The sequence below is a fragment of the Adiantum capillus-veneris genome, chromosome 27, assembly GCF_014529385.1.
Source record: "Adiantum capillus-veneris isolate H3 chromosome 27, ASM1452938v2, whole genome shotgun sequence".
Lineage (NCBI taxonomy): Eukaryota > Viridiplantae > Streptophyta > Polypodiopsida > Polypodiales > Pteridaceae > Adiantum > Adiantum capillus-veneris.
Window position 1 is genome coordinate 73,262,677 of NC_140957.1, and position 26,126 is coordinate 73,288,802.

Below are 26,126 nucleotides of genomic sequence, written 5' to 3' on the forward strand. Positions count from 1 at the left end.
GTTAAAAGAAAAAGGATTAGATACTATGTGAGCAAAACCGGACAAAGTATGGGTGGCAGAGGAGGCATTGAAAAGAGATGCTGTAGAAGCAAATCCCAGCAGGGTGTTGGAGGCGGAGGAAGTGCCAAGGGGAGTGTTAGTAGACATTGTCGCTGGAGTGGGCAGTGAAAAGTGAAGGAGAGCTCCCCATGGCCGAGGAAGGGGGAGAAGCTCGGAGTGGTGGTTCAGAGTTGACTGCAGACGGCCGTAAGATTCGGCTTGAAGCTGAGGCTGTGGAGGGATCCATAAGAGAGAGGAGAAAGTGCCAGGGAGGGTCTGCCGTTCCCAAAGGAAATGATTGCACGTGACCTATCGATAAGCATCCAAGGGCTACCCGGGTGACGTTCCCGCATCCTCTGTAAGGAAGCAATGCCTCGTCGGAGCCGCTTCTCCTCCTCCTTGGTCACAATCAAACGAACAATAGACTCATGGAGGAAGAAACGAGTAAGCTCCACAAAGCGAGAGGCCACTCTAGCAGCAGGGTCCCCCTACATGTCCACACTTGATGTCCAGATCGCCGCAACCTGCTCTCTTAATGTCACATTTTTATGCATGTCAAAGTGAATGATAGAAAATCTGTTTGAGAGAGATGCATCCATGATTGTATCAGTATGTCTAGTTTAGAGTTTTCGACTTTTGAAACGTGATTTGTTGTCCCAATTTTCTACTATTGTGAAGTATACTCTGTCCTATTTGTCTACTTTCTAGCAACCTGTAAAGTACTCAGTCAAATTCTTTGTCTTGAGAAAAGGATACTGGATTTTTGCAGAAGTAGCATCAGAAGAGTTTGCTGAGATGCAGAAAGATGCTAGAACTAGTATGCAAGCTGATGGACATCTTCACTCCCAGGTTTTGTACCTCTCCATAAAAGCTTTCTAGTATAGGATGATTATTATTTTTAATTTTATTAGAAGTCCTATAGCACATTAACCCAACTAGGGCTTACAAAATCATCAAACAATTTGGCAGATTTATTGGTATTCTCTTAGCCCAAAATCCATGGATGCACCTCATAAACTATAAATGTGGAGGCTATCGTTTGGACAAATAGAGTGCAAACTTTACATATAGTCGTACCTACACACACTTTTGTTTTTTGTAAATCAATTTGATTTAACTATCTGTGGGAAACCTAAAGAGAGGAAAACCCACCAAAAAGATGAAGTACAAGCGAAGGAACACAAAAGTGTTGGACTATTCAAAACAGCTAAAAGCATTCCTTAGAAAGCTGATGTATCTTTGCAGTGATATCACCAACTTCCAAGGCGAACCGTAAAGACTCCCTAAGGGAAAGTTGGAAGAAAGGCAGGGGATCTTTATGAATTCGATGAAACATATGGCCATTACGCTGCCGCCACAGGCTCCAATAAGCCCAAAACCTGACCCACATGAAGAAGACTGCAAAGCGCTGCAACTATGGAATGTTTGGAGAGCTCGTTGTCTCCACATTCTAAGTGCGGCTCCACAGTTCCTTCAGGATACCCTCACTGCCATTTGGCTGGACATCATTCACACCTTGATTTGGCAGTGGGATTCTTCCTCAGGTACATCTCGAGCAGCCGAGGCTCGCCGATTTGCCTTCCTTCGGCGTTGGGCCCGATCCCCACTCTTCTTCACACTTACAGGTGGCCAGATTACGTGGCATTATGCCCCTCCTCGGTGGTTTCTCCTCCACTCATCACATCGACCACCATGAGATTGTTCTAGTCGAGTTGTCACTATAGTGGCTCTCCTCCTTACATTCAGCTTGTACACCCCACGTGATAGGCTATTTTGGCATCCGCTGGGGATTATATTGCACTCAGTAATATACAGCCCTGACTTTTTCCAAAAAAAAAAGACTGCAAAGCGCTGCAACGCCGGTGAGAAGATACCAAAAGCCCAAAACTATTTATGGAAGACCGTCGTGGGAAAACGGAGCAGCATACACGTAGATTCCCGACGAAGAAAGTCTCGAATAATACAACAATCCCATAAGAGGTGACAAACATCCTCCTCGGCAGATGAGCAACGAACACAAGATGAAGGGCGGATATAGCGCATCCTAAGAAAGGTACCCACAGGGAGCACACCAAGTAAACAACGCCAAAGAAACAAACGCTCCTTCAGCGGCAAACTGCTTTCCCATAATGCAGATAAAAGCCTTCTCCACCAAATATCTGATTTATGCATGTGCCAAAGAGCGTTGCAATGATCAGCAAGCCATGGTTGAGGCAAAAGAAGAGCATATGCCCGACCAACAGAAATATCTTGAAAGGGCATTTCCCGAAGATTCCAGTCAGACATGCGATCACCATCAGCCAAGGGTGAAACGGGCAAAAAACCAACCAACATTCGTTGCAATTCTCTCGAGAACTGGCAATAATGCATGCCAATCCAAAATGGCGAGCGGCAAATGGAAACTCCAAAGTGAAACCAGCTGCATCCACCACATCTTCAACCACTCGAATGCCACGGCAGGAGAGGAAATACGCTTGGCGAGGCGAGCGGTCAACCAAGGTAAGAGAAAAGGCCTGGCTCCAATGAAGACTCTCCAAGCGAAGGGAGTTTCCGTTCGTTCGAGCATTCCACGATAGATGATTCGTAACTTGTTTCTAGGCAGAGAGCAATGTGGAAGCAAGCGGGCATCCAGGAATATGGCCATCCATCTTACCAAATACCACCTCTCAAATAGATGGTTGCCAATGGCCAAACGAGGACGTAACCGCATGCTGGTTCAAGTGTGCAAACATAAGAGTCCAAGGCTGAGATTGTTGCGTACGTATAGGCAATAGCATAGCCTTCCTAGCCAGGACATGCCTATGTAGGTCCAAAATATTCAGACCACCAAAGCGCTTTGGTGTACAAGGTTTTGTCATTGACATCAGACACACGCCTTTTTTGTGTGCATGAGTTCGCCACAAATGAGACAAAATGGCTGACATGAGAGAGTTAAGACAGTGATGAGGCCAGTGCAACAGTGGCAAAAAGAACTGAACATATACCATGAGGATACTCTGAACGATTCTCAAGCGAACATGTAGTGGCCAAGTAGAAAGCTTCCAGTAATGTAGTTTAACATTCAAGCGTTGCATAACCCAGTCTACTTTTTGCGTGTGAGTGATGTTCCATCCAATTGGATAACCCAAATACCTGGTGATCACATTTGGAGGAACAATCTCTCCTGGCCACAGCAGAGCATGCCAAACACAAGAACGGAGTGGTAAAAGCTTGGATTTACGGAAGTTGACTTTAAGACTAGCCGCAATCGCAAACAATTCCAAAGCTTCCATAATCACTTGAACATCGCTCTGTTGGTTGCGGGGCATAAACAACGAGTCATCCTCATAAGCCTGCCCAATAAATGAATGACCCGATGGCAACTGCAAACCATGAAGACGCTGCGCAGATGTCAAGTGATCAAGATACATCAACATAGGATGAGTGGCAATAGCATACAACAAAGCGCTAAGGGGGCAACCTTGCCTAACCGAACAACCAAGCGGCCACGATTCTGTCAATTCCCCTTTCAGGATCCCCCAAGACGTGTTGCAAGCATACAAGAAATAAACCACATTGGCCAATTTAGGACCAAACCCGAGACACCTCATTGTGGCAGCAATGAAATCCCATTTCACAGTGTCAAAGGCCTTTTCAATGTCAACTTGCATGACCAGCATATCTTGTTGCGTGTACTTAGCATACTCTATGCCAATCATAACATTCGCCAAATTGTCAACTATTTGACGACAAGGAATAAAACCATACTGAGCCTGATGAAGTCCTGTAAACAAGCAGTCCTTAATGCGATGGACCAACATTTTAGCCAATAACTTGTAAACCACTGGCAACAAAGTCATGGTCCGCCAATGAGAGAATTGTTCGTAGAGTGCTTGCTTGGGCAATAATTTAAGTAAACCCTCTTTCCATGATACTGGCAAATCCTATTTTTCCCATGCTGCATTTACCATGGAGAGTAGGGGTTGTTTAAGAGCATCCCAAAAGGAGAGGAAAAATTCCACAGTAAGTCCATCCCAACCGAGAGATCTCCAACGGCCCAATGCAAGTAGGGCACCATGCAATTCAGAAGCAGAGAAAGGATCCTCAAGGCATTGTGCCTCCCGCGAAGACATGATCGGACGAACATAAGAAAGCAACAATTGACGCGCTCTACAAGCTGTCGAAGATGGCTGAGATGGGGCTGCAAACACCTGACGATAGTGTGAAACCATTACCTCAGCAAGTTCCCGCTTCGAAGAAGTCCAAGCCCCCGAGGGAAGCATAACCCTCTTAATTGATTGTGAGACCCTTGAATAATGCAGATGATTAAAAAATTTCTTCGAAGCACAACCTTTATCCATAAAAGCCTATTGACGTGCATACGTCTGCCATTTAGCAATTTCCGCTTATCATTTTGTTGAATACATAAATTAGCTTCACATAGCTCCATCATTTCAGAGTCAGACAAGGGTCGGGAATCAGCTAACTGTTGTAGGCGTTAACTAACCCGTTTCGCATCAAGGACATTCACCCGAATGAGCTGCATATATTGTGCACCATTGTCACAAATGACACTTTGTACTCTCATGATAAAACGATACCAAGCAGCATCCAAATCAATATGCATATGGGTCAACAGCGCGGGAATTATATCAGCAATCATGTGTCGGAAAGCTTCATGAGTAAGGTAGGCATTGTTAACATGCAACAAGCGTTTCCTATAAAGAGGCCGATCACAAAGACACTGTCCAAAAGACAAAGACATCAGAAGAGGATAATGGTCTGATAGCTGTAGGGCATAATCTATCCTCATAGCACGTACAAATTCTTCATATTGTTGTCCATTAAGCAAGTACCAGCGATCCAATCGTGCTATATAAGATGAATGAGCGGCATGCTGGAAGGTGAAACTAGAAGCATCAGGATGCAAACGACGCCGTATATCAATCATTTGAGCAGTGGCAAAAAGAAGATCGCATTCATGTTTCTCCACAATCAACATTTGCGAATTTCCTGTGGTTCGTACCTACACACACACACTTTTTTTTGTAAATCAGATTTGATTATTTTACAACTGGGAAACCTCAAACCGAGGAAAACCTACAGAAAAGAGGAGGTACAAAAAATGGAGCTGTATGAAGCTCCGAGGGCTAGAAATAGTCAAAGTAAATCCTATATGCATCAAGAGTAATATCCCCAGCCTCATAAGCAAAATGGAGCGCTTGGCCAAGCGACAACTTAAATCAATGCCTTGAAACATCAGGAAGTTGCGATGGTGCCAGATGGCCCATAGAACCAAGAATCTGACCCAAGCAAAAAAACTTCAAACTGAGACTGCAGAGACTGAAGCGTCCCAAAACGCGAAAACCATCTGTGAAAACTGGCGGAAGGAAAACGGAGCCGAAGAGAAGCCGACACCTGTCGAATGAAGGATCTAGAGCAACGAAAATCCCACAGTAAGTGTGGCACAGTCTCCTCTGTTGCATGAGATTTGGAACAACAAGAACGTGCAATATGCCGAGCATGCAATGTGCCACCCATAGGTAAAGCTCCCACCAAAGAGCGCCACAAGAAAATACGTTCCTTCAAAGGGAGATGACTCTGCCAAATGGAAGACAACGAGCACCTCCACCAAAGGGATGACTTGGAGAGTGACCACAACCGATTACCATGATGCAAAAACCATGCATCAGATTGGAGGAGAGCGTATACACTACCAGCTGAAATGCATTCCAAGTTGACATCAGCAAGATTCCAATCTAGACACACACACTTCTTTTTTTGTAAATCTTGTTTGATAGAATTTACAAGGTGGGAAACCTCAAAGCGAGGAAAACCCACAGAAAGAAAGGGATACAAAAAGTGGAGCACTATGAGGCTGTGAAGGCTAGAAGCAGTCAAAGTAAATCCTGTAGGCATCAAGAGTGATCTCTCCAGCATCATGAGCGAAATGCAGCGCTTGACCAAGAGATAATTTGAAATAGGGAAAGGGTTCAACATAAGTGCCTTGGAACATTAAGGAGTTCCTATGGTGCCAGATGGCCCACAAAGTCCAAAATCGACCCCGGTAAAGAACTTCGCAAACTGAGATTGCGATGACTGGAGCACCCCAAAAAGCCAAAAGCGTCTGTGAAAAGTGCCGGAACGAAAACGCAGCCAAAGAGCAGTTGACACTTATTGCTGAATGAAGACTCTGGAATGGCGAAAATCCCACAGTAAGTGTGGCATGGTCTCCTCAGCTTCAAGGCATCTTAGCCAGCGGGAAGGCGCAATATGTCGTGCATGTAATACCCTGCCAACAGGTAGAGCTCCCACCAAGCAATGCCACAAGAAAACACATTTCTTCAAAGGTAGATGACTCTGCCAAATGCGAGACAATGTGTGTTGCCACCACAAGGATGACTCGGAAAGCGACCACAGCTCATTACCATGATGCACAATCCATACATCAGACTGCAGGATGGCATAGACATTGCCAGCTGAAATGCAGTCTAATCTGGTAGTAGCCAGATTCCAATCAGAGAAGTGGGAGTCCACATCCAAAGGAGGAATGGGTGAGTGATCAGCAAGCAGCCTTTCAATTTCCCACAGAGAGGAGAATAGTGAGGACCCAACCGAAAGCGGGACACAGCATCAGCGAACGAAAGAACATAACTTGAGTCATCAACTACCTGATGCACCTGACGGATTCCTTTTTGGGAAAGAAAATACGCTTGGCAAGGAGACTGCTGAACCAAAGTCGAAATGAAGGCCCTGCTCCAATGCAGACTCTCCAAACGAAGGTAGTTACCCACAGAGGTTTGTTCACCATGCCATGCCAAATGCGAAGTGACAACCTTCCAATCAACAATGAGAGAAGAAGTAAAGGGACATCCAGGAATGTGTCCTTCAAGCTTCCCAAAAACAACATCCCAATAAGTCGGTTTCCAATGACCAAAAGATGGGGTGACAATGTGCGTACACAAGTGTGTGACCATGAGAGCCCAGGGTTCCTACTGCTCCACCAAAACTAGCAACAACATAGCTTTCCGAGCCAAAATATAACGTCGCAAGTCCAAAATGTTTTAACCCTCCAAGCCGCTTGGGAGAACACAGCTTGTCCATAGATAAAAGCCAAAGACCCTTCGTGCTAGACGAGGTCTGCCAAAAATGCTCAAATACTGGACATGAGGGATTGCAAGGGCAACTGAGACCAGGATAGCAAAGGCAAGTAAAACTACACATAAGCCACAAGGATGCATATGTAGTGACCACGTGGACAGTTTCCAATAATTTAACTTGGAATGCAGACATTGGAGCACCCAATCAAGTTTTTGCATAGCCGATACATTCCAACCCAAGTTTTTGCATAGCCGATACATTCCAACCCAACGGATAACCCAAATGGAGAATCACAACGTGAGGAGGAATAATCTCCCCAAGCCACAATATCTTATGCCAGTCACACTCTTTTAGAGGCAATAGCTTGGATTTACTAAAGTTAACTTTGAGACCTGGTGTCATTCCAAACAAGTGAAGAGTATGCATGATTTGTTATACATCAGCATAGTGATTGCGAGGCATAAACAAAAAGTCATCCACATAGGCCTGACCAGCAAAATGCCATCAGAAGGTAATGTCAGGCCATGTAATCTACCAGTGGAAGTCAAGGAATCCAAATACATAAACGAGGGGTGAGTAGCGATCGCATAAAGCAAAGCACTAAGGGGGCATCCTTGCCTTACCGACCGTCCCAAAGGCCAAGATTCTTTGAGAGATCCATCCAAGAAGCCTGCAAAAGTGCTGTGTGCATACAAGAAAAGCACGACACGAGATAGCCTAGGCCCAAATCCCAAGTATTGCATGGTATCCACAATGTAATCCCAAAGAACATTATCAAATGCCTTTTCAATGTCAGCGTGCATAACCAAGACATCCTGTCGAGTGTATTTTGCATATTCCATACCAATGATGACATTCGCGATGTTATCAGTAATTTGATGTCGTGGAATGAATCCGTATTGAGATTGATGCAAGCCTTCATGCAGAAAGCACTGAGTCGGTTAACAAGCATTTTTGCCATAAATTTCTATACCACAGGCATGAGTGTAATAGGCCGCCAATGAGAGAATTCTTCACATAATGCATGCTTAGGTATCGACTTGAGCAAACCTTCTTTCCAAGAGGAGGGCAATTCCTGCTGTTCCCAAGCCGTATTCATCATGAACAAGAGAGGCAACTTCAAATAATCCCAGAATGATAAGAAAAATTCCACAAAGAGACCATCCCAACCGGGAGCTCTCCATCGGCCCAGATCAAGCAAGCTGGCATACAATTCCAACTGAGTGAGAAAAGGTTTCATGTCTTGAGCCTGTTGTATCGAAAGAATGGGAGTAACATGTCATAGAAACATGTGACGCGCTTGGCGAGCCTCTCTTGTGGAAGAAGAAGGGGCCTCAAAAATCTCGCCATAATGAGAGTGTAGGGCTAGTGCTAGCTCTTGTAAAGTGGAGGTCCACTCCCTTGATAGTAATTTAACTCTCGATATAGCTTCATAAGAAGATTTCGGAGGTCTTTTGGAGGGCCTTCTAAGAAATTCTATTTCTCTCTCTAGAAAATCTTCCTAAAATGCCTTTTGCACTTATTGAGTATGTCCAAAAGGACAACTTGATACTTTGAAAAGTAAACCTAACTTTCTGGCATGTTTTGAAAACGGTCAATGTCACAAGACGAGCACCACGTGCCAAAAGAAAAGAACAGATTGAACAGACTTTTAGCACTTCAATAACAACTGAACTGAGAGAGAGAAACGACACATGACACGGAGTGGCGGAATTCCACCCCAGAGAGTATTGGCCACAAACCTTGGCGCCCCTTTCGGTATTTCTTTATATTGCATCAACACAGTCCAAGCCGGTACTCCAGACTCTACACCTTCTCCAAGATGCATGCCAGAGAATGAGCCCTAACCTCATATTTAAAGGCCCTTGGCCTAAAAAGCAATTATAGTGAAAAGCCTTCAAACTCAAAAGCATCTTGTCCAAAAGCAAAGCCAAAAATCTGTCAGCGTAAATCACGGAAATCCGTACAGTTGCCACGTCATCAGCCAACGCAAAACACGAAAATCCGTACAGCCTGCCACGTCATCATGCCAGCGCAATTTTTGGAAATTTGCAACGTCATCAGTTTTGCGTGTGTGCGGGTCCTACTTTATTTTAATCCTTTATGTCACTTCGGGCCACATCAGACAGGGTCCCATAAGTTGGGAGGACTTCTTTTGTTACTTGTTCTGCTTAGGGTTTAGGCCCCTCAGCCGGCATCTGTAAGTTGGCTCCATTCTTTAGGCTTTGACACGTCAATAGTTTGTTACAGTCACCTTTTCATTAAATGTGATTGTCTTTTTCATGAGGTCGGCGTCGCTCATTCAATACGGCTTTCTACATCATTCAAATTTAAAAGAAACACAAAGTTGTCAGATAATGTCAAAAGTTGAAGATCTAGACACCGTCAATGTGTCCGGAATGTCCAAATACCTAAAAATAGATTGTCTACTTGCACTGTTCAGACACCCGGAGAGGGAGAAAAATACCAAAAAACCTCTAAAAGGGGGTTGCAGCAGAAAGGTGCCGAGGGGCACTCTAAATTTTTGTCAAATGGCCTCTGCGCGCTGTTCTGCTACTTCTTCCTTTTATGGGTTTATATATATATATAAAGAACTATATATATATATATATTATAAAGGGGTTTTAGCGGAGGGCCTTTAAATATGTGCAAAGGGCTCATTCTCTAGCACGCTTCAGTGAGAAGGTGCAGAGCGCGAGTACTGGCATTGTACTGAGTTCAGGTAATATAGAGAAATACCGAAAGGGGCGCCAAGGTTTGGGGCTAGTACTCTCTGGGGTGGAATTCCGCCACCCCGTGTGCCCAATGAAATGATCAACCCACGTGTCCCACTCATTGCTAACAACACCTCTCACTTGGGTAGCATCGACTTATCCAACCAAGTGATAGTCGAGATCGATGAACCCGCAAAGATAGAGATTGGTTTGAAACATTAATACTTCTGGCTATATTTCTTTTCCTCGAAGTACGGAATCAAGGTCTCTTGTATACTTGTACACAACTAACGATATTGACCACTTTGCTTGCTATGCAAAGGGATGCACACCATCGTCATGGGTCCAATTTGAATAGGGTTTCTCATCTATGTGGTTGACAAATACTTTTGAAGTGGATGTGATGACAGCATGGCACAAGTTGGATGTGGCCAATTGCGAAAACCTTGAGGAGTACAACAAGAAGTTTTGGGTGGCATTATTGTTGGTTAGCTCCTATAGGGTTATGCCCTATTGAGAGGAAATAGAGAAGTATTGTTGTGGTTTACCAAAGAAAATCAGCGACTACTGTACGAAGACTAATGTGTCCAATATCACGCAGTTGGTAGAGAATTCTACCATGGAAAATGCTTTGTTGTAGGGTACAAGTAGATTTAAAGGCAGCAAGAAAGATCTACAAGGCAAACAACTTTTAGGTAAGAAGGAATTTGCGACAAAACCGTTTGCAGGAAAAGGTTTTATGCGTAAAGTCGGTTTTCAAAAGAAACCAATCAATTTTGCTAATGATCGAAGGGTCAGAAAGAAACTTTTCAGGCAAATCTTTTGAAGAGATAAAGGCCTTGGTGAAAGCAAAGAAATGCTTTATGTATGAGAGGCAAGGGTATTATGCGTCTAATTGTCCTCAGAACAACAATTTCAATGACAGAGAGGATAAGCTAGAGCATAAAGGCAAGAAGCCTAAACCTTCTATAAGGCTTGTGCCCAAGATGGTTGGTGATTAACCAAGCACAGATGCCAAGCGTAGGAGGGGAATAAATAAAAACATATGTTTTGGGGGAATGTGGGACACCTATGACAACTTGAAAATACCTTCCAAGTAGGCTACATTCCTTCTCCATGTGGTAGAATGCAATCATTAATTCACCTATTTGCTAGGCTCATTTTTGTAATTACCAAAATCATAATATTCCTATTCATATTCTACCTTAGCAAGGAAAACTAAAACTTCAATCTAGAAATTATCCTTTTTATATGACACTGACAACCAATTTTCATGATTTAGCCAAACAAGCATGTGGGAAACATTCTTTTGTTGAAACTTGTTACTATTTTACCCACATTTTTATGAACTTCGTACTGCTTTTTGCATTTTTCAGAGCTTGAAAACACAGAGCATGGAAAACTTAGCCTCTAAACGGGTTAGTCCCTTTTTCCTGTTGGTTGTTAAGAACTAGTCTTCTTTTGTTTTTGGAAGAGAGTTATACAGAAAACTGACATGAAAATGCGGACTTTTTCTGCATTCAGCTGAAGTATCAACTTGGAAAGGTAAAAGCGGAGATAGAGAGTCTAAGGGTGCAAGCTATGAGATCAGACGAACTTGAGAAAGAAATGAATTTTCTCAACAGTCAATGTGTAGAAGCTAAATGTTGTGCTCAAGATCTCAACAGGGAGGTCGACCTCCTAAAATCAGAAAAGGATTCTCTCTTAGAGGAAAAGAAGAGGCTTTCGTCGGCATTGTTGGAAAAAGCACAAAAAGTTGAATCACTAGAGGATGCACTCAGGGTACCTTCTCTCTAAGACTTAACTTAATGGTGGTTTGGCTGTATATTGTTCTTGCATGATCACAGCAAAAACACTTCATCATGTGCAATGCCTGGCTGCAGAGGTACTTGCCAGTGGACATAATTTGTTGTAATTAAGAGTTATAATCCACAAATTCAGCTGACCTCTTTGCTCATCTAGTGAACTCGGTTCAAATTCAGTATCATTTGGGCCTTGTCTCTAACTTCAAGAAAGTTATGTGTTTTGCACTGCCAAGGCATAACACAATCTATTTGTCGAGACGCTAAGCCCTTCCTGATTGTCAATTGATTATGGTTCTCATAGACATACTTAACCATTCTTCCAATCTGTGTGAGAGGCTTGCAAAATGTCTGCCGAACTTGTCTTTGCTTATCTAAATGCAGAAAAGGTTACGCTTTGTTTGATACCTGGGGAATCTTTGCTAGCATTAAACTATCATAAAGCTACCTTTTAGCCTTGCTCTGAAGTTCAACTCAAAATGTTAAGTCTTTCCGTCGTCACTCATGCAGCATTTGTTGTATTCTGTATGCAGTAATGCCTCAGGCCAATACTTGCCATAATGGTTTGAGTAGCTTAATGTGGCATTCTGCAATTTTCTGAGCGATTCTGCAATTTTCTCGACGCCACTTTGTTATTCTTTTTTGCATGTTTTCATTTCCTCGAAGCAACTTGTATTCTTAATCATAAAATGGGGCTGAGAATCATGTAGCTCGCATTGATGCTGCGGTCTTTTTGTTCTACCAAACAGTTGGAATTTTGTTGGCATGTCACTTTTGCAGGTAAAAAACAAAATGTTGGACAGTCAAAATGATTCCATTAAAGAGCTCAAATCCAATCTGTCTGACTTGAAAAAACAGTTGGTTGAAAAAAATGCAGCGCTAGAGAGTTTGGAGGCAAATTTCAGAAGACAGTTACAAGAGGAAGCAGATCAGGTGCTTACATTTCACTGGAGGTCAAGATTAGTACAAATCATTGTTGGAGTGTATTAGTAAAGCGTCGTGTGCAGGTTCATGCGTTACGAGCTGAGATTGCGGAACAAGATGTTGTGTTGTCTGAGCTGGAAGAAGAGTTGCAGGGACATAGGCAAGCCAAAGCAGCTGCTGAGACTTCCAAGATTGTCTTGGAAAAGAGACTTGCAGAGAAAGATGACATGTTGAGGTAAGCAGTTTTTGGAAGGGCCTTTTCCACAGTGCTGCTTGAAGGAAAAAAGAAAGAAAGAATTATATATTAACGTCTTGTCAAGGTCGAGGGTTGGGAGGCTGCAGATCATAGCTGTGGAACAGGCTCTGATTATACACCATAATCAGAGCTGCAGCGGGTGGATGCCAGCCATTTCAGTTCTTGGGAGAAACACTTCTTCACAAACACACATCAGAGGGTGACACCTCAGCACCAGGACAGCCGTCCGCGTTTGACACGTCAGTACCTGGAATGAAGCAAGAGCAAGCTGAATATCAGCAGAAGGAAAGCCATCCGAGAGTAACACCTCAGCAGCGGAAATCCTTTGATCTCTAAAACTCCTGTACTATGCAGCAGTGTCATCTGCAGCACTCTGACGGTCGTGATTGGCCCCCCTCCCCTTGACACTTGATGGCCAGGAATGTTCAGTTCGTGACCATTCCCTTGCAATGCATGCTTCTGCATGGCTCTCGGCCTCAACTGGTCACCATGCAGTCGCCTGCATTACGAGGAATGGTTGCCAACAGCATTCCCTACACCTTAAAGTCCAAATACAATTGAAGATGATACCTGTCATCATAAAGTGCTACAAAAAAGAGCATAGTCCTAACTCAATTGCTTGCTAAAATAGAAAAGAGAAATCTCTTGGAAGAACCTGTAGTCTATAACTGGCAAGTTGTGGGAGTAGTCTCTCCTTGATCCAATATCTCCATGGAGGACTGCATTACAAGGAATGGCTGCCAACAGGCCATTCCCTACACAATAGAGGGCCAAAATGGCCTATATCTCATCGTGAAGTGTTACAAAAAAGGAAACCTGAGTACTAACTTAAACCCTTGCTAAAATAGAAAAGAGAAATCTCTCGGAAGAACCTGTAGGCTACAGCTGGCAAGTCGTAGGAGTAGTGTCTCCTTGAATCAATATCTCCATGAAGGGCTGCCTAAGAGGAAGAGACCCTTAAGTTGCAGAAATGAACATGAGTAGAAAGGTAAGAGCTTGGAAAAGAGAGCTTCAAAAATGTGCATACAAAGTTCATCAGAAAAATATTGTTCTCTCTTTTCACCCTGTTGTCCATTGAGAGGCCAAAAATTTTACTCATAACCATCACTTTGATGTCTTCTGCCTAGGTACATTGAAGGGGAAATAGAACGTGTGCAAGATCTATATGAGAATCGAGAAAAATCATTGACTCTAGAAAAAGATAAGGCTGTAGACAACATTCAACTTCTTACAAGGGTAAGTTTCTCACCAAATAGATTGTTTGACTGCAACATGAACACATATTTTCATTAAATACCAGCTCTCTTCATGACAGGAAAAGCATGGCTTGCAAGCTGAACTTCAGGATCTGCTGAAACATAAAAATGCTCTTGAGGTTGGAAGATTCTAAGGTTTCATGGAGGTTTTAAAATTTTGACAGCGATCCTAAGAACTTAATGTGGCTGAGTTATTGCCAACAACACACACACACTTTTATTTTTTTTGTAAATCAGTTTGATTAATTTACTAGTGGGAAACGTCAAGGCGAGGACAACTCACCAAAAAGATCATATACAAGGGAAAGAACACAGAAGTGTTTGGCTGTACAATATGGCTAAAAGCATTCATAGGAGAGCTGATGTATCTCTGCGATGATATCACCAACTTCCAAGCGAACCGTAAAGATTTCCTAAGAGAGAGCTTGAAGAATGGGAAAGGATATGCATGAATGCCATGGAACATATAGCCATTACGCTGACGCCATAGGGTCTAGTAAGCCCAATATTGGACCCACATGAAGAAGACCGCGAATCACTGTAATGTCGGTGAGAAAATGCCAAATGCCCAAAGCTGTTTATGGAAAACGGAGCCGCATAGATACACATCCGCAACCACCCGATTGCCACGGCAAGGGAGGACGTATGCCTGGCGAGGCGAGTGGTCAACCAAAGTAACAGGGAATGCATGGCTCCAATGAAGACTCTCCAAATGAATCGAATTTCCTTACCGCCGAGCATTCATGATAGATGAATGGTAACCTCTTTTCAAGCAAAGAGCAAAGTGGAAGCAAGAGGACATCCAGGAATGTGCCATTCTATCTTACCAAATACAACCTCCCAAATAGATGATTTGCCAGTGGCCAAATGAGGACGTAACAACACACTGACTCAGGTATCAAACATAAGAGCCCAAGGCTGAATTTGTTGCGTGAATGTAGGCAATAGCATAGCTTTCCTAGCAAGAACATGCCTACCCAAGTCGAAGATATTGAGTCCACCAAAACGTTTAGAAGTGCAAAGCTTCTCCATTGACATCAAACGCAAGCCTTTTTTGTGAGCATGAGCTCGCCACAAATGAGACAAAATGGCTGACATAAGAGAATTGAAACAATGGCGAGGCCAATGCATGAGTGGCAAAAAGAACCAAACATAGGCCATCAAGATATTTTGAACGATTTTGCAGACGAACATGCAATGGCCATGTGGATAGCTTCCAGGAATGCAATTTGACATTCAAGCATTGCATAACCCAATCCACTTCCAATAATGCAATTTGACATTCAAGCGTTGCATAACCCAATCCACTTTTTGAGTGTGAGTGACATTCCATCCAATCGGATACCCCAAATGGTTGGTGATCACATTCGGAGGAACAATCTCACCTCGCCATAATAGACTATGCCAATTGCAAAGTGGCAAAAGCTTCGATTTACGAAAGCTTACTATAAGATCAACTACAATCCCGAACAATTCCAAAGCTTCCATAATTACCTGGACGTCAGCCTATTGATTGCGAGGCATAAACAACGAATAATCCGCATAAGCCTGCCTAATAAAGGTATGACGCAAGGGTAACTGCAAACCATGAAGACGCTCAGTAGAGGTCAAGTGATCAAGATACATCAACAACGGGTGAGTGGCAATAGCATACAACAAAGCACTAAGGGATGGGCCTTGCCTAACTGAACAGCCAAGAGGCCAAGATTCCGTCACTTCGCCTTCTAGGATCCTGAAGACATACTACCAGCATACAAAAAATAAACCACATTGGCCAATTTACGACCGAATCCTAGACACCTCATCGTGGAAGCAATGAAGTCCCAGTGCACAGTGTCAAAGCCTTTTTGATATCAACTTGCATGACCAGCACATCTTGTTGGGTGTACTTAGTGTACTTTATGCCGATCATAACATTAGCCAAATTGTCCATGATCTGGTAACATGGAATGAAACCATGTTGAGCATGATGAAGTCCGGCATCAAAGTAATAGGCCACCAATGAGAGAATTTCACGCAAAGTGCTTACTTATGCAACAATTTTTTTTTTTCTAAGAAAAAGATCCTTCCATTAGTAAATAAAACTGCCGATAGGGCTACAAACCACCTCTACTAGAGAGGGCTACATCAAAAGCATGGGGAGACTCTCCCAGTGAGTAAACAAGATATGTACAATGGGGCTAAATAAATGGGAGGAGGAAAGAGCTACACAGGTGGCAGATAGTGCCATCTGGGCACATCTTGGACCATGGTGAAGAAGGCCCGTGGGCGCCAGAGTTGCAGGAAAGCCTCTCTGCGCTCCTGCATGCGGTTGGATTTGCGCTAAAGTCTCTCGAACTGACCCTTGAGAGTATGAATCAACTCCAACCAAAAGTCACGAATAGTCTCTATTGATGGGACAGGGCGAATATGCGAAAACAACGGGCCCACTAAATGAACCAAAGTGTCAGGCCATAGACGAGCTCCCAACACACCTCTCTCTCACTACATTACTCCTGAGGGGTAAGCTTTGTAGCTGGCTGAAGTGTAGGTCGACCCCCCTGGATCGCTATCATCCTGCTGGTGGAAGATAGCTCAAACAGGAGCGCAGACCACTGAGGGTGGACCAAGCAGCACCCCAAGTGTACCGTCGCGCTGTGGAAAGAGTTGGCATCAGCCGAAGAATCCGAAGCCAAACCTGCTGTGCCATGGGGTAGTCCCACGGATAGTGACACTGACTCTCCAAAGGATGATCGCAAGCTGCACAAGCTGGCGAAAGGCCACTATGTACTAGCCAGCTCCGCACTGTTGTAGCTCTGTGTGCAACTAACTAGCCACAGGAACAAAGTGACTTGCCTCGGCTGTCTGGAGTATCATAACCGCTCCCAAAAGGTTGACAAGAACTCAACTGTGAGACCCTCCTCCTGCCAATGAAGTGCTGCAGCAGGATGAGCCTCTCTTCGTGCTGCCAGTATTTGATGCCCCAGTCGAACAATGTACTGAAAGAAAGGGATCCCATGGTGGTCGGTTGAACAGAAGGAGTCTCTCCAAAACCATTCTTTAGGGTCTAGAGGGCACTCGTGCTAGAGGGCAGCTCTTCCAAGCCCTAAGCCTCCAGTGGCCTGTCTCAAGGTCTGTTGGGTCAAGATCTGCGGCACAGGTCCTCCCACAGATGCTCACTACTCGTATCCTCTGAAAACAGCACTCTACAACCTGTGGAGCCTCTATTGAGACTCTTTGTAGTCGACCCTCGTCCTGAATCTCGAAGAACATGAGGGGTACGGACTGTGAGCAAACACGAACTGTAATGAGAACCTCCAGTCGTGTGAAGGCCCCCATCCATCTTGGAGCTGGTGTCTCTAGAGAGGTGAGCCACTCAGCTGGTAGAGCCTCTGTAATGTCTTGGCACATGCTCTGCACCCCTCTCATGCCTCGTAGCTGGATGTTCTGTACCTCCTCTGCCAAACGTGAAAACTAAAGCCAATTGCCTAGATTGCGGCCTGGGCCCTCTGCCATCGGACCCCAAGAAACATGAGGCCTACCACCAACCAAGTGGCCTCTTTAAGTGCTAACCATGGGGTTCCAAACAAGGGGCTGTCTCAAGCGCTCCTTCGTGCAAGTGGGCTGGTGCTACTCTAGGTCACTCCGTAACTGCTCCCAAGAGTGAAGTAGGCTCGCAACAAATCGATCCTCGAGTCTCGTGCTCAGACCAACTCTGCGCATCTTTGTAAAGATCCACCTCATGGAAGGGCTCCAAGGGCCTCCCGTATGAGGCACTCGAGCTCTAAGCCACTGAAGCAACAACTCCTTCCAGGGCTTCTTCCCTAAAAGCAATCCTTTGACAACAAACTTCCCAAGAAAAGCTCTGCTCTTCTGTGCTGGGTCTATGATCCCCTCCTCCCTGAGAACATGGTAGAGTGATGACCTGCCGGGCTACTTTGGCCTGGGCTAACTGAGTGTCGCGCCCTAACCAAAGAAAGTTCCTGATCAGCCTCTCTAATTGGCTGATATAGGAGCTCGAGAAGATCCAACAAGATGTGATGTACCACATAGTAGCCAACAACACCTGGTTGGCCACTACAACTCTGCCTGCCAAAGAGAGCCGTCGGAACTCCAATGTAGCAACTTCCTCGTGATGGACAGGAGGAGGGGAGCAGTTTGCTTCTCAGGGGACAAGTCTAGGCCAACCTGACAATATAAGTAGCAAACTGCACTCCCTGGGGGAATCGATATGAAACCCTCACCTGGCGACCAATTAGGTGTAGGAGCACTGCCAACCCAGGAAGCAACTGTCTTCCTCTAGTTGATTAGTGCGCGTGATGCACTGCAGAACACCTCAAGAGTTTGCTCACACCTATCAGGTTGGCCTGTTGGCCCTCCAAGTACAAGGCTGAGCCATCAACAAACTCAGCGTCAAGAAGTTCATTTGCCCTAATAGGGAGCTCAAGACCACTCAAGCCAACCTGCTGAGAAGTCAGAAATCTTCTCATCACCTCAGCATAGAACAGAAAGAGGAAGGGGGCAAGAGGGAAACCCTGTTTGACCGACCGTGTGAGCAAGAAGCGCTCCCCTCTGCCCCCTGCCAAGAGCACCTGACTGTACGCATGTCTGTAGAGAGCTGGCACACCTCTGATCCAAGCATCTGTGAAACCCATCTTGCGTAGAGTGCCCTCTAGGAAAACCCAGTAACTCTGTCGTAGGCCTTCTCAAAATCGAGGAGGAGTTCACCAAATCCTCTTCTCAGAGACGCGCGAGGGCAGACGCCTCCCAAAAAGTGAAGATGTTGTCAAGGATACTACACTCCTTGACAAAACCTGTGTGTCCCATATATAATGCTCTCTAGTAGTGGTCGGATCCTCAAACTCAGAGCCTTTGCTAGAGTTTTGTAGGATGAGTAGAGGATGGTAATGGGTCGCCATTGTCGAATCTCATCCAAGGAGCCTCTCTCCTTGGGAATCAGGTAGATCAAGCCCTCACTCATGCTGTCAGGTATCTCGCCAGTGTGCAGAACGTACTGGAATGCGCTGCAAAAATCTGAACAAAGAAAGTCCCAATACTCCAAGAAAAAGCTGGGAGTCAAACCATCCTCCCCTGGACAACTACCACGGGGGAGTGCTCTGAGGGCCTTATGGAGCTCCTCTAGTTGGAGGGGAAGCTTAAGTCTCAGTTCATCTCCTCGGTAACAAGGCAAGGCATCTGTGCCCAAACCTACTCTCTGCATGCATCATGGCGCTCTGACGAAGGCTCAACTGACAACAGATCGTGGTAGAAGTCAGTAGCAACTGCATGCATATCCTTAGGCTCTGAAGCAACTGATCCATCAGGTTTCCTCAACTGACTGACACTGGTGTGCGCATTGTGTGCCCCCACTATCTCAAAGAACTCCCTAGTAACTCTGTCACTCACGTGGGTCCATTGAGATGCCTGTCGATGGAAGGCAAATTCATGGTGCCGCTCCTCAATGCTAGTCAACTCGTGCCTAGCGTGTTGCATCTGCTCCTTCAACCATGGACTGTCTGGATGTTGCTCCTGCATCCTCTGTAAGGACACAATGCCCCGTCGAAGACACTTCTCCTCCTCCCTGGTTGCAGCCAAGCGAGTTGCACAATGTAGACTCTTGAAGGAAGAAGCGACTAAGCTCTACCAGTTCAAAGGCCACTCTACCATTAGAGGTGTCCTACGTGTCCAGACTCTCTATCCAAAGTGCCTCCACTCGCTCTCTACGCTCTAAATCTAGCAAGATCCTCTTGGGGATGCGTAGCATTGCACCCCCCGTCCTTTGGTCTGTCTGTCATCGTGAGAATAACTGGCGCGAGTTGGAAAAAGTAGTCCCTACGATGATGCAAACAGATCCCCCCTTGTCACAAATGTGGCCACTGACATAGAAGCGATCTATCCGAGATAGATTCACTCCTACCCTGCGGTCAGAGTGAGAGAAAGATAGGTTGTCTGGGGTCTCACAAAACGTGAGTGCTGCCAAACATCAGAAACCCTCATAGTCATACATAGCCGCTCCCAAGCTGCCAACTCAGCCCCATGCACCGTAGCATGGCCACCTCCAAGCCTATCAGAGGGGTCCTCCAACATGTTGAAGTCCCCCCCAATACACCACTGCTCTGCATGCGGCAAAGACTTAACAACATGAGACCAAAACTTTACTCGTGCACTTGCCACAATGGGCGCATATATGTTCTGGAAACCCATGAGGCAACCTTGAACCTGGATAGTAATCCACTGAGCTCTGCTTGGCACAATAGTACCTCTGTTCACAATGGCTTGTTGCCAAGAATCTGCAATAGTCATACATACCCCTCCCTGGATACCTCCAGGTCCAAATGCAGCTGACCAAAACGTTTCATTGCGACCACGCAAAATTTGACCACATCGTCTAATGCAGCTTTCACATAGATGATGATCCTGTAGCATAAGAATATCAATCTCACCACCCAGAAGGTATCCCTGAAGCTCTTGTGCAATTGACCCCTCTGACATTGAAATTGGGGGCCTCCTAATCCCTGCACATTCAATGAGACTATCCTCATGGAGCCGGTGAGAAAAAACAGATGCTACAGCAGTATCCAACCTCGCTATCTTTGAGGCTGGTTGGGATGGGGAGTAGTGAGCATCTGAGCGACCTCTAGACAACCGCGTTTGAAGTGACTGTCCAGCCCAGGCCCAGGCCGAGCGTGCAGCCCATAGGGCTACATCCTTGGTCCAAGAATCCTCATGTACAAATACATAGCAAGGGGGACTATGAGTGTCAGCAAACAGATGCACCACAATGTGCATGCAACTTGATGCATCTTGCGGCGTCACACTGGACTTGGCTAAAGGCCAAAGTGTCTGTACCAGATCTGTCATAATAATCAATATCTAATTCTCCTAAATGATTTTCTCATGTTAAACTGATCATTTAATATGGGAAAGTGCCAGGGGAGAAAAAGCTAGAATATTGGTTAAGCTAGCAGACCGGCCACAGTAGGGATCCAAAGGAGGGAAAATAGGGATCCAACGGGGGGGCCATCTGCAAAAGATCCATGTGCAACAATGGGCTAAAAAGACCCTAAGGTTCAGCCCATTAAGACTTCCAAAATGCTAAGGTTCCAAAATTCAAAAGTTGTGTCCAAAGGTCAACCTTAAGGGAATTGGATGCTTTGTGTGTGTACAAAAAAGTCTTTGCAATCCCTACTTGGGAGGGGGCGAGCCTTGCATGTCGGGGATGAGAGAGAAAGCCACACACACACACACAAGCTCCCTTTACACAAAGGGAATGAGGGACACATGTCAGCTCCCTAGGCCAGATGCCCACAAGGTGTACCCAATTCCTATTGGATGGCCTTGGAGGTGGACCAATGAGAATTAGGCTAGAGTAAATCTAGTTTAATTAATTTAAAAACACTTAATAAAAGAACCAATGAGAATTAAGTCCTCTAGAAGACTATTGGACAGTCTCCCAAGGGGTCCAATGAGCATTCAACAGCCCAATGGCTTGCCTGATTCCTATTGGCCAGGAGGCAAAGGGGTCCAATGAGAGTTTAGTTGAATTATTAAATTACCTAAAGCTCTCACAAAAGGGAAAAGGGGGACACATGTCAGAAGGCTATCACTTATGCTACTTAATAGTCATTGGCTAGCCCTGGGGAGGTCCAATGGGAGGATAGCAAGAGCAATTAGCAAGAGGGCTCGCCCAAGAGAGAGAGGGGGCTGATTTTTGCAAGGCATTATCACACACAGTCTATGTGAGAAGCAAGAAAAAGACTATCTCTTCCCAAGCTTTAATGGAGAGCTCATCACCTACTCCAAGCTTGTGAGATAGAAGCCTACATCGACACACTCTTGGCATGTGGATGCAAATCCAACCAAGAGCCAAGCTTCAATGCATGCTCATCTCCTCTACCATGGTAATTACTAAGCTAAGCTATGCTAATATGAGTGATTATGTGAGGAGATGTACATCTTTCTCGTAAGATACTCCTTCTTCCTCTCAATCTACTCTCATACCCTGCTAGCTCTCACCATCTTCGAAGGTGTGTGAGGTCTTGGGTCTGAGAACGGGGATAATTAATGTTGTGTTTGCTAAGTGTTTTGCCTAGTGCATGAAGATTTCATCTTCATTGCACTAGCTAGTCTTGAAGGAACACAAAGAACTGTATTGTACAATGTCTCTCTTGATGGGAGAAACCATAATACAAAGCCTTTTGGAGGGGGGACCGGCTCCATGCAAATCCGGTCCTCAATTGTTGTCAATATCTTAATTTCTCTCTCTTTTGAAAGTATTGTTCATGCTATCTAACTAGGTGTTATGCTTTTTGTTGCTCTCTCCACCCAAGCACTCTTGTAACTCTCATTAGGAATCTATTCTAATGAAATGCCCACTATGTTCATGCTAATTTCCGCTACACACAAGTTTTTAGGGCATTAAATGTTACAAGATCTGTCACCCCTAGGTTCCTTGTATGGTGTGAGAACTCAGTGGCTTGGACCTGGAGCTAGTCAAGAACTGCCTGTAGGATCCACTCTCAAGATCCCTGCCACACAGTGGAAAGGAGAAACCTATCGCTATATCCAGAGTCTCAGTGCCTCGAGCTACAAGAAAGAGGACGTGGACTCAAAAGCAAGTCTCCTCCAGGTCGGGAGAAGAATCACCTAGGAAGTGTGTGAAGCTGTAATCGAAGAAGTCTCATCGTCTGCAAATGTCAAAGCTTGTCAAACCCCGAGCGACTGCTGCAAAAGGAGAGGTTTGAACCAGCAGTGGCGGCCTCAGATGGGGTTGTCCCTCCCGAGCCATGCGGCTCGTAACGAAAGCACTACCAAGAGATCGCCTTGTTGCAGATGTGCGTCCAGTCCCATGCGTCTAAGGAGGAGTGTGGGATGGGTCGAGAGATAAGGCTGAGGGCCCCACCGAGAAGAGGGGAGTAGCGGGAGGTGGGGTTAAGGTGGAGGAGGGGGAGGCGGATTGGAGGCGTCCAAGGGTGGAGACGGTGGAGACGGTGGAGCTGCGGTTCCTCAGGGGGGTCCTGTTGAAGGGGGTCAAAACGGTTCCCTGTTCAACCCAATGCTAGTGAGCTGCAAGTCAGCCACTAGGGGGAGGAGTGTGGTGAGCCCGTCCCTGTCAGCGGCAGCCAGGCAATGATGCCAACTCTCAGCTGTCTGATTGCTGGCCTTTGTCGAGGCACCAGCCTATGTGTCCTAGGTATCTGTATGCTGGGTATGCTCAGCCATGGGGGGCTACGCATGGGGAAATTGAGCCTTGGCCACAACTGAAGCTGTAGAGCTGTGACTCCAAAACATGGAACCAATCCTGGGAAGAAGAGGGAGGTACTCTCTCCTCAGGCCTGAAGAACAGACCGAGATAGGCGAGTCGGCCTCCTCCTCAAGCACATCTGTAGTAGAGTCGAAACCATGATGCCATCGTCTGAAGTAAGCTCGAGTTTCTTGGATACCGAGCGGGCTTATCGATATCACCTTGGCCGTCATCTCTAGAGACTCGAACTCTATCTGATAATACTCTCTCCCAAGGATCTGGATATCAATGATCTTGCCTACATCGGAGAGGAGTCAGGCCTTACATCCCGAACTTCGCCTCGGTTGGGTTGAGTGCCAATAATCTTGCAGATAATTGAGGAGGCTTGCAAGCGTTCCACCTCGGCCATCAATCTCACTTTCTCTTTTGGCAAAAGAGCAATTCGAACGGTCAGCTCCGCGGGGGTGAGCAAGGGGGCTTCTGAGGAGTCTCTCTGTGGTGGAGCAGAGGCCGCCATTCTGTGTCTGCTGTTGTCGAGGCGGGGGCGAGTGTCAAAACCATCGTCGATAGGCTGCAAACAGCCCACCACAACGGAGGATGGCGGGAGGGGGGAGGAAGGCCAATGAAGCGAAACGGGGGGCAGGGGGCGGCAGTGCAGGCAACAGGCAGGTGTTGGGCGGGGGGCAACATGCTGAGGGCTGGCAGGAGATTACACGCAGGGCACAGCGCGTTGGGGCGGGCATGCCTGACAATGCGCAGGAGGTGGGGGTGGAAGAGGCTACGGATTGAACGATGGCGAGGGAGGGTGCGGGCAGCAGCGGCGAGCCGTTTGATGTCTTTGTGCTGCTTAGGCAACAAATTAAGTAAGCCCTCTTTCCAAGATAGTGGCAAATCTTGTTTCTCCCATGTTGCATTTAACACTAAAAGCAATGGCTGTTTAAGAGCCTCCCAAAAGGAGAGGAAGAATTCCACAGTAATCCTGTCCCAACCAGGAGATCGCCAATGGTCCAATACAAGCAACGCACTATGTAATTCAGAATTAGTAAATGGATTCTCAAGGCATTGTGCATCTTGCAGAGACAGGTTCGGATGAATATAAGAAAGCAACAATTGACGCACTTTTCGAGCAGCTAAAGATGTCTGAGAAAGAGCAACAAATACCTGTTGATAATGTCAAACCATGGCATCAACAAGTTTTTGCTTCGAAAGTGTCCAAGCACTCGAGTGAAGCATAACCCCTTATTGCTTGTGAGACCCTTGTATGATGCAAATACTTAAAAAATTGTTTTGAAGCACAGCCTTTATCCATAAAAGCCTGTTGTGACGGGCACATGTCTTCCATTTAGCAATTATCCGCTTATCATTATGCCAAATACATGCACAAGCTTCACACAACTCTGACATTTTAGAGTTAGACAAAGGCCGGAAATCAGCCAATACATGCAGCCATTGACAAATCTGTTTTGCAACATTGACATCCCCCCGAGTGCACTCCATGTAATGCGTGCCATAGTCATGAATAACACTTTGTGCCCTCATGACAAAGCGATATGAGGCAACATCAAGATCAAGATGCATGTGGACAAGCAGAGAGGGAATAATATCAGAAATCATGTCTTAAAAAACCTCATGAGTGAGATACGCATTGTTAATATGCAGTAAACGTTTTCTAGGAAGAGGCCGATCACAAAGAGACTGCCCAAAGTACAAAGTCAACAAAACAGGGTAATGATCCGATAACTGCAAGGTGTAATCCATTCTCATATTGCATACAAAATCTTCATACTATTGCCCATTAAGCAAATACCAACGATCCAACCGTGCTAGATAAGAAGAGTGAGCAGCATGCTGAAAGGTAGTTAATCATCTGAGCAGCAGCAAAGAGATGATCCCATTCTTGCCTTTTTGCAAGCAACATCCTGTGGTACTACCATTCATATCCGGGGTATTATTAAAATCACCATAGAGAAATGCATTGGAGATCCATGGGTGAGAAGAGATGTCGCGCCATGAAGCAGCTCTTTGCCTAGAGGCTGTATATGCATAAATGCCTCCAAATTCATACACTTGACCATTCAACAAGTATTGCACAATCATTCATCGGCCATGCAAATCGTTATGCAGTAGGATAGGCTGAAGCTCATGACAAACTATTATCAATAAAGACGAATAATCTTGCAAGCTAGCATATGCAATCTAATAACCGGAAAAATAAGAACACTGACCAGCAAACTCATGCTGATTATGCTCTTGTAAAACAATAATGTTTGTCCTACATGTATGCACGTAGTGCTAGGTCAATCGCCAGCGGGAGTGCTAACATGCTGACACATTGAGGCAATCATGATTATCCATAGCTAAGATTGTTGCGCAAGAGTAGTTAATAAGATTGTTACCATATACATGTGGTAGTGATGTGTGTGAACACACTAGGACCGCCGGGGCATTTTTTCCCTCTTTAGGAGGTTTTTTTCCCCCGTGCATTGTATATACGCCCATCACTCTAGGGCTATCTATCTTTCCAATTGCACACTAAGTTATACACTCTCTATTGTGTGCCTTGAGCTTCCTTCATCTTCTCCAAGCTGTGTGTGTTTTTTTGCAACCCTAATTTCAACAATTGGTATCAGAGCAGGTTGCGTCCTCCCGGGCTTAGTCGCCAGCTGCTTCAGTACACGTCTGCTCACTTACTCCGATTTCAGTGAGCTTTGGCGAGCATTCGCAGGTCAACAAATATTTCCACTACAGATTTTTGATTTGGGCTCATTTCGTCCTCCGTTTCCACTACAGGCAGTACTGCACAGGCTATTTCGTCATTTTGTGCAGAATTTC

At 45.4% G+C, this 26,126-nt stretch overlaps 1 protein-coding gene across 4 annotated transcripts in view; it reads left to right on the plus strand.

The window, feature by feature from the left end:
* The window catches only part of LOC147422190 (uncharacterized), a 164,363-nt gene that overhangs the window by 94,403 nt on the left and 43,834 nt on the right, over nt 1–26,126 (plus strand). For all 4 annotated transcript variants that reach the window (XM_086503413.1, XM_086503412.1, XM_086503411.1 and 1 more), the window contains 7 exons: nt 809–888; nt 11,210–11,251; nt 11,358–11,615; nt 12,416–12,568; nt 12,643–12,794; nt 13,943–14,051; nt 14,131–14,190. In XM_086503413.1, the coding sequence (XP_086359539.1) occupies nt 809–888; nt 11,210–11,251; nt 11,358–11,615; nt 12,416–12,568; nt 12,643–12,794; nt 13,943–14,051; nt 14,131–14,190 (854 nt within the window). The remainder of the gene's footprint in view (nt 1–808; nt 889–11,209; nt 11,252–11,357; nt 11,616–12,415; nt 12,569–12,642; nt 12,795–13,942; nt 14,052–14,130; nt 14,191–26,126) is intronic.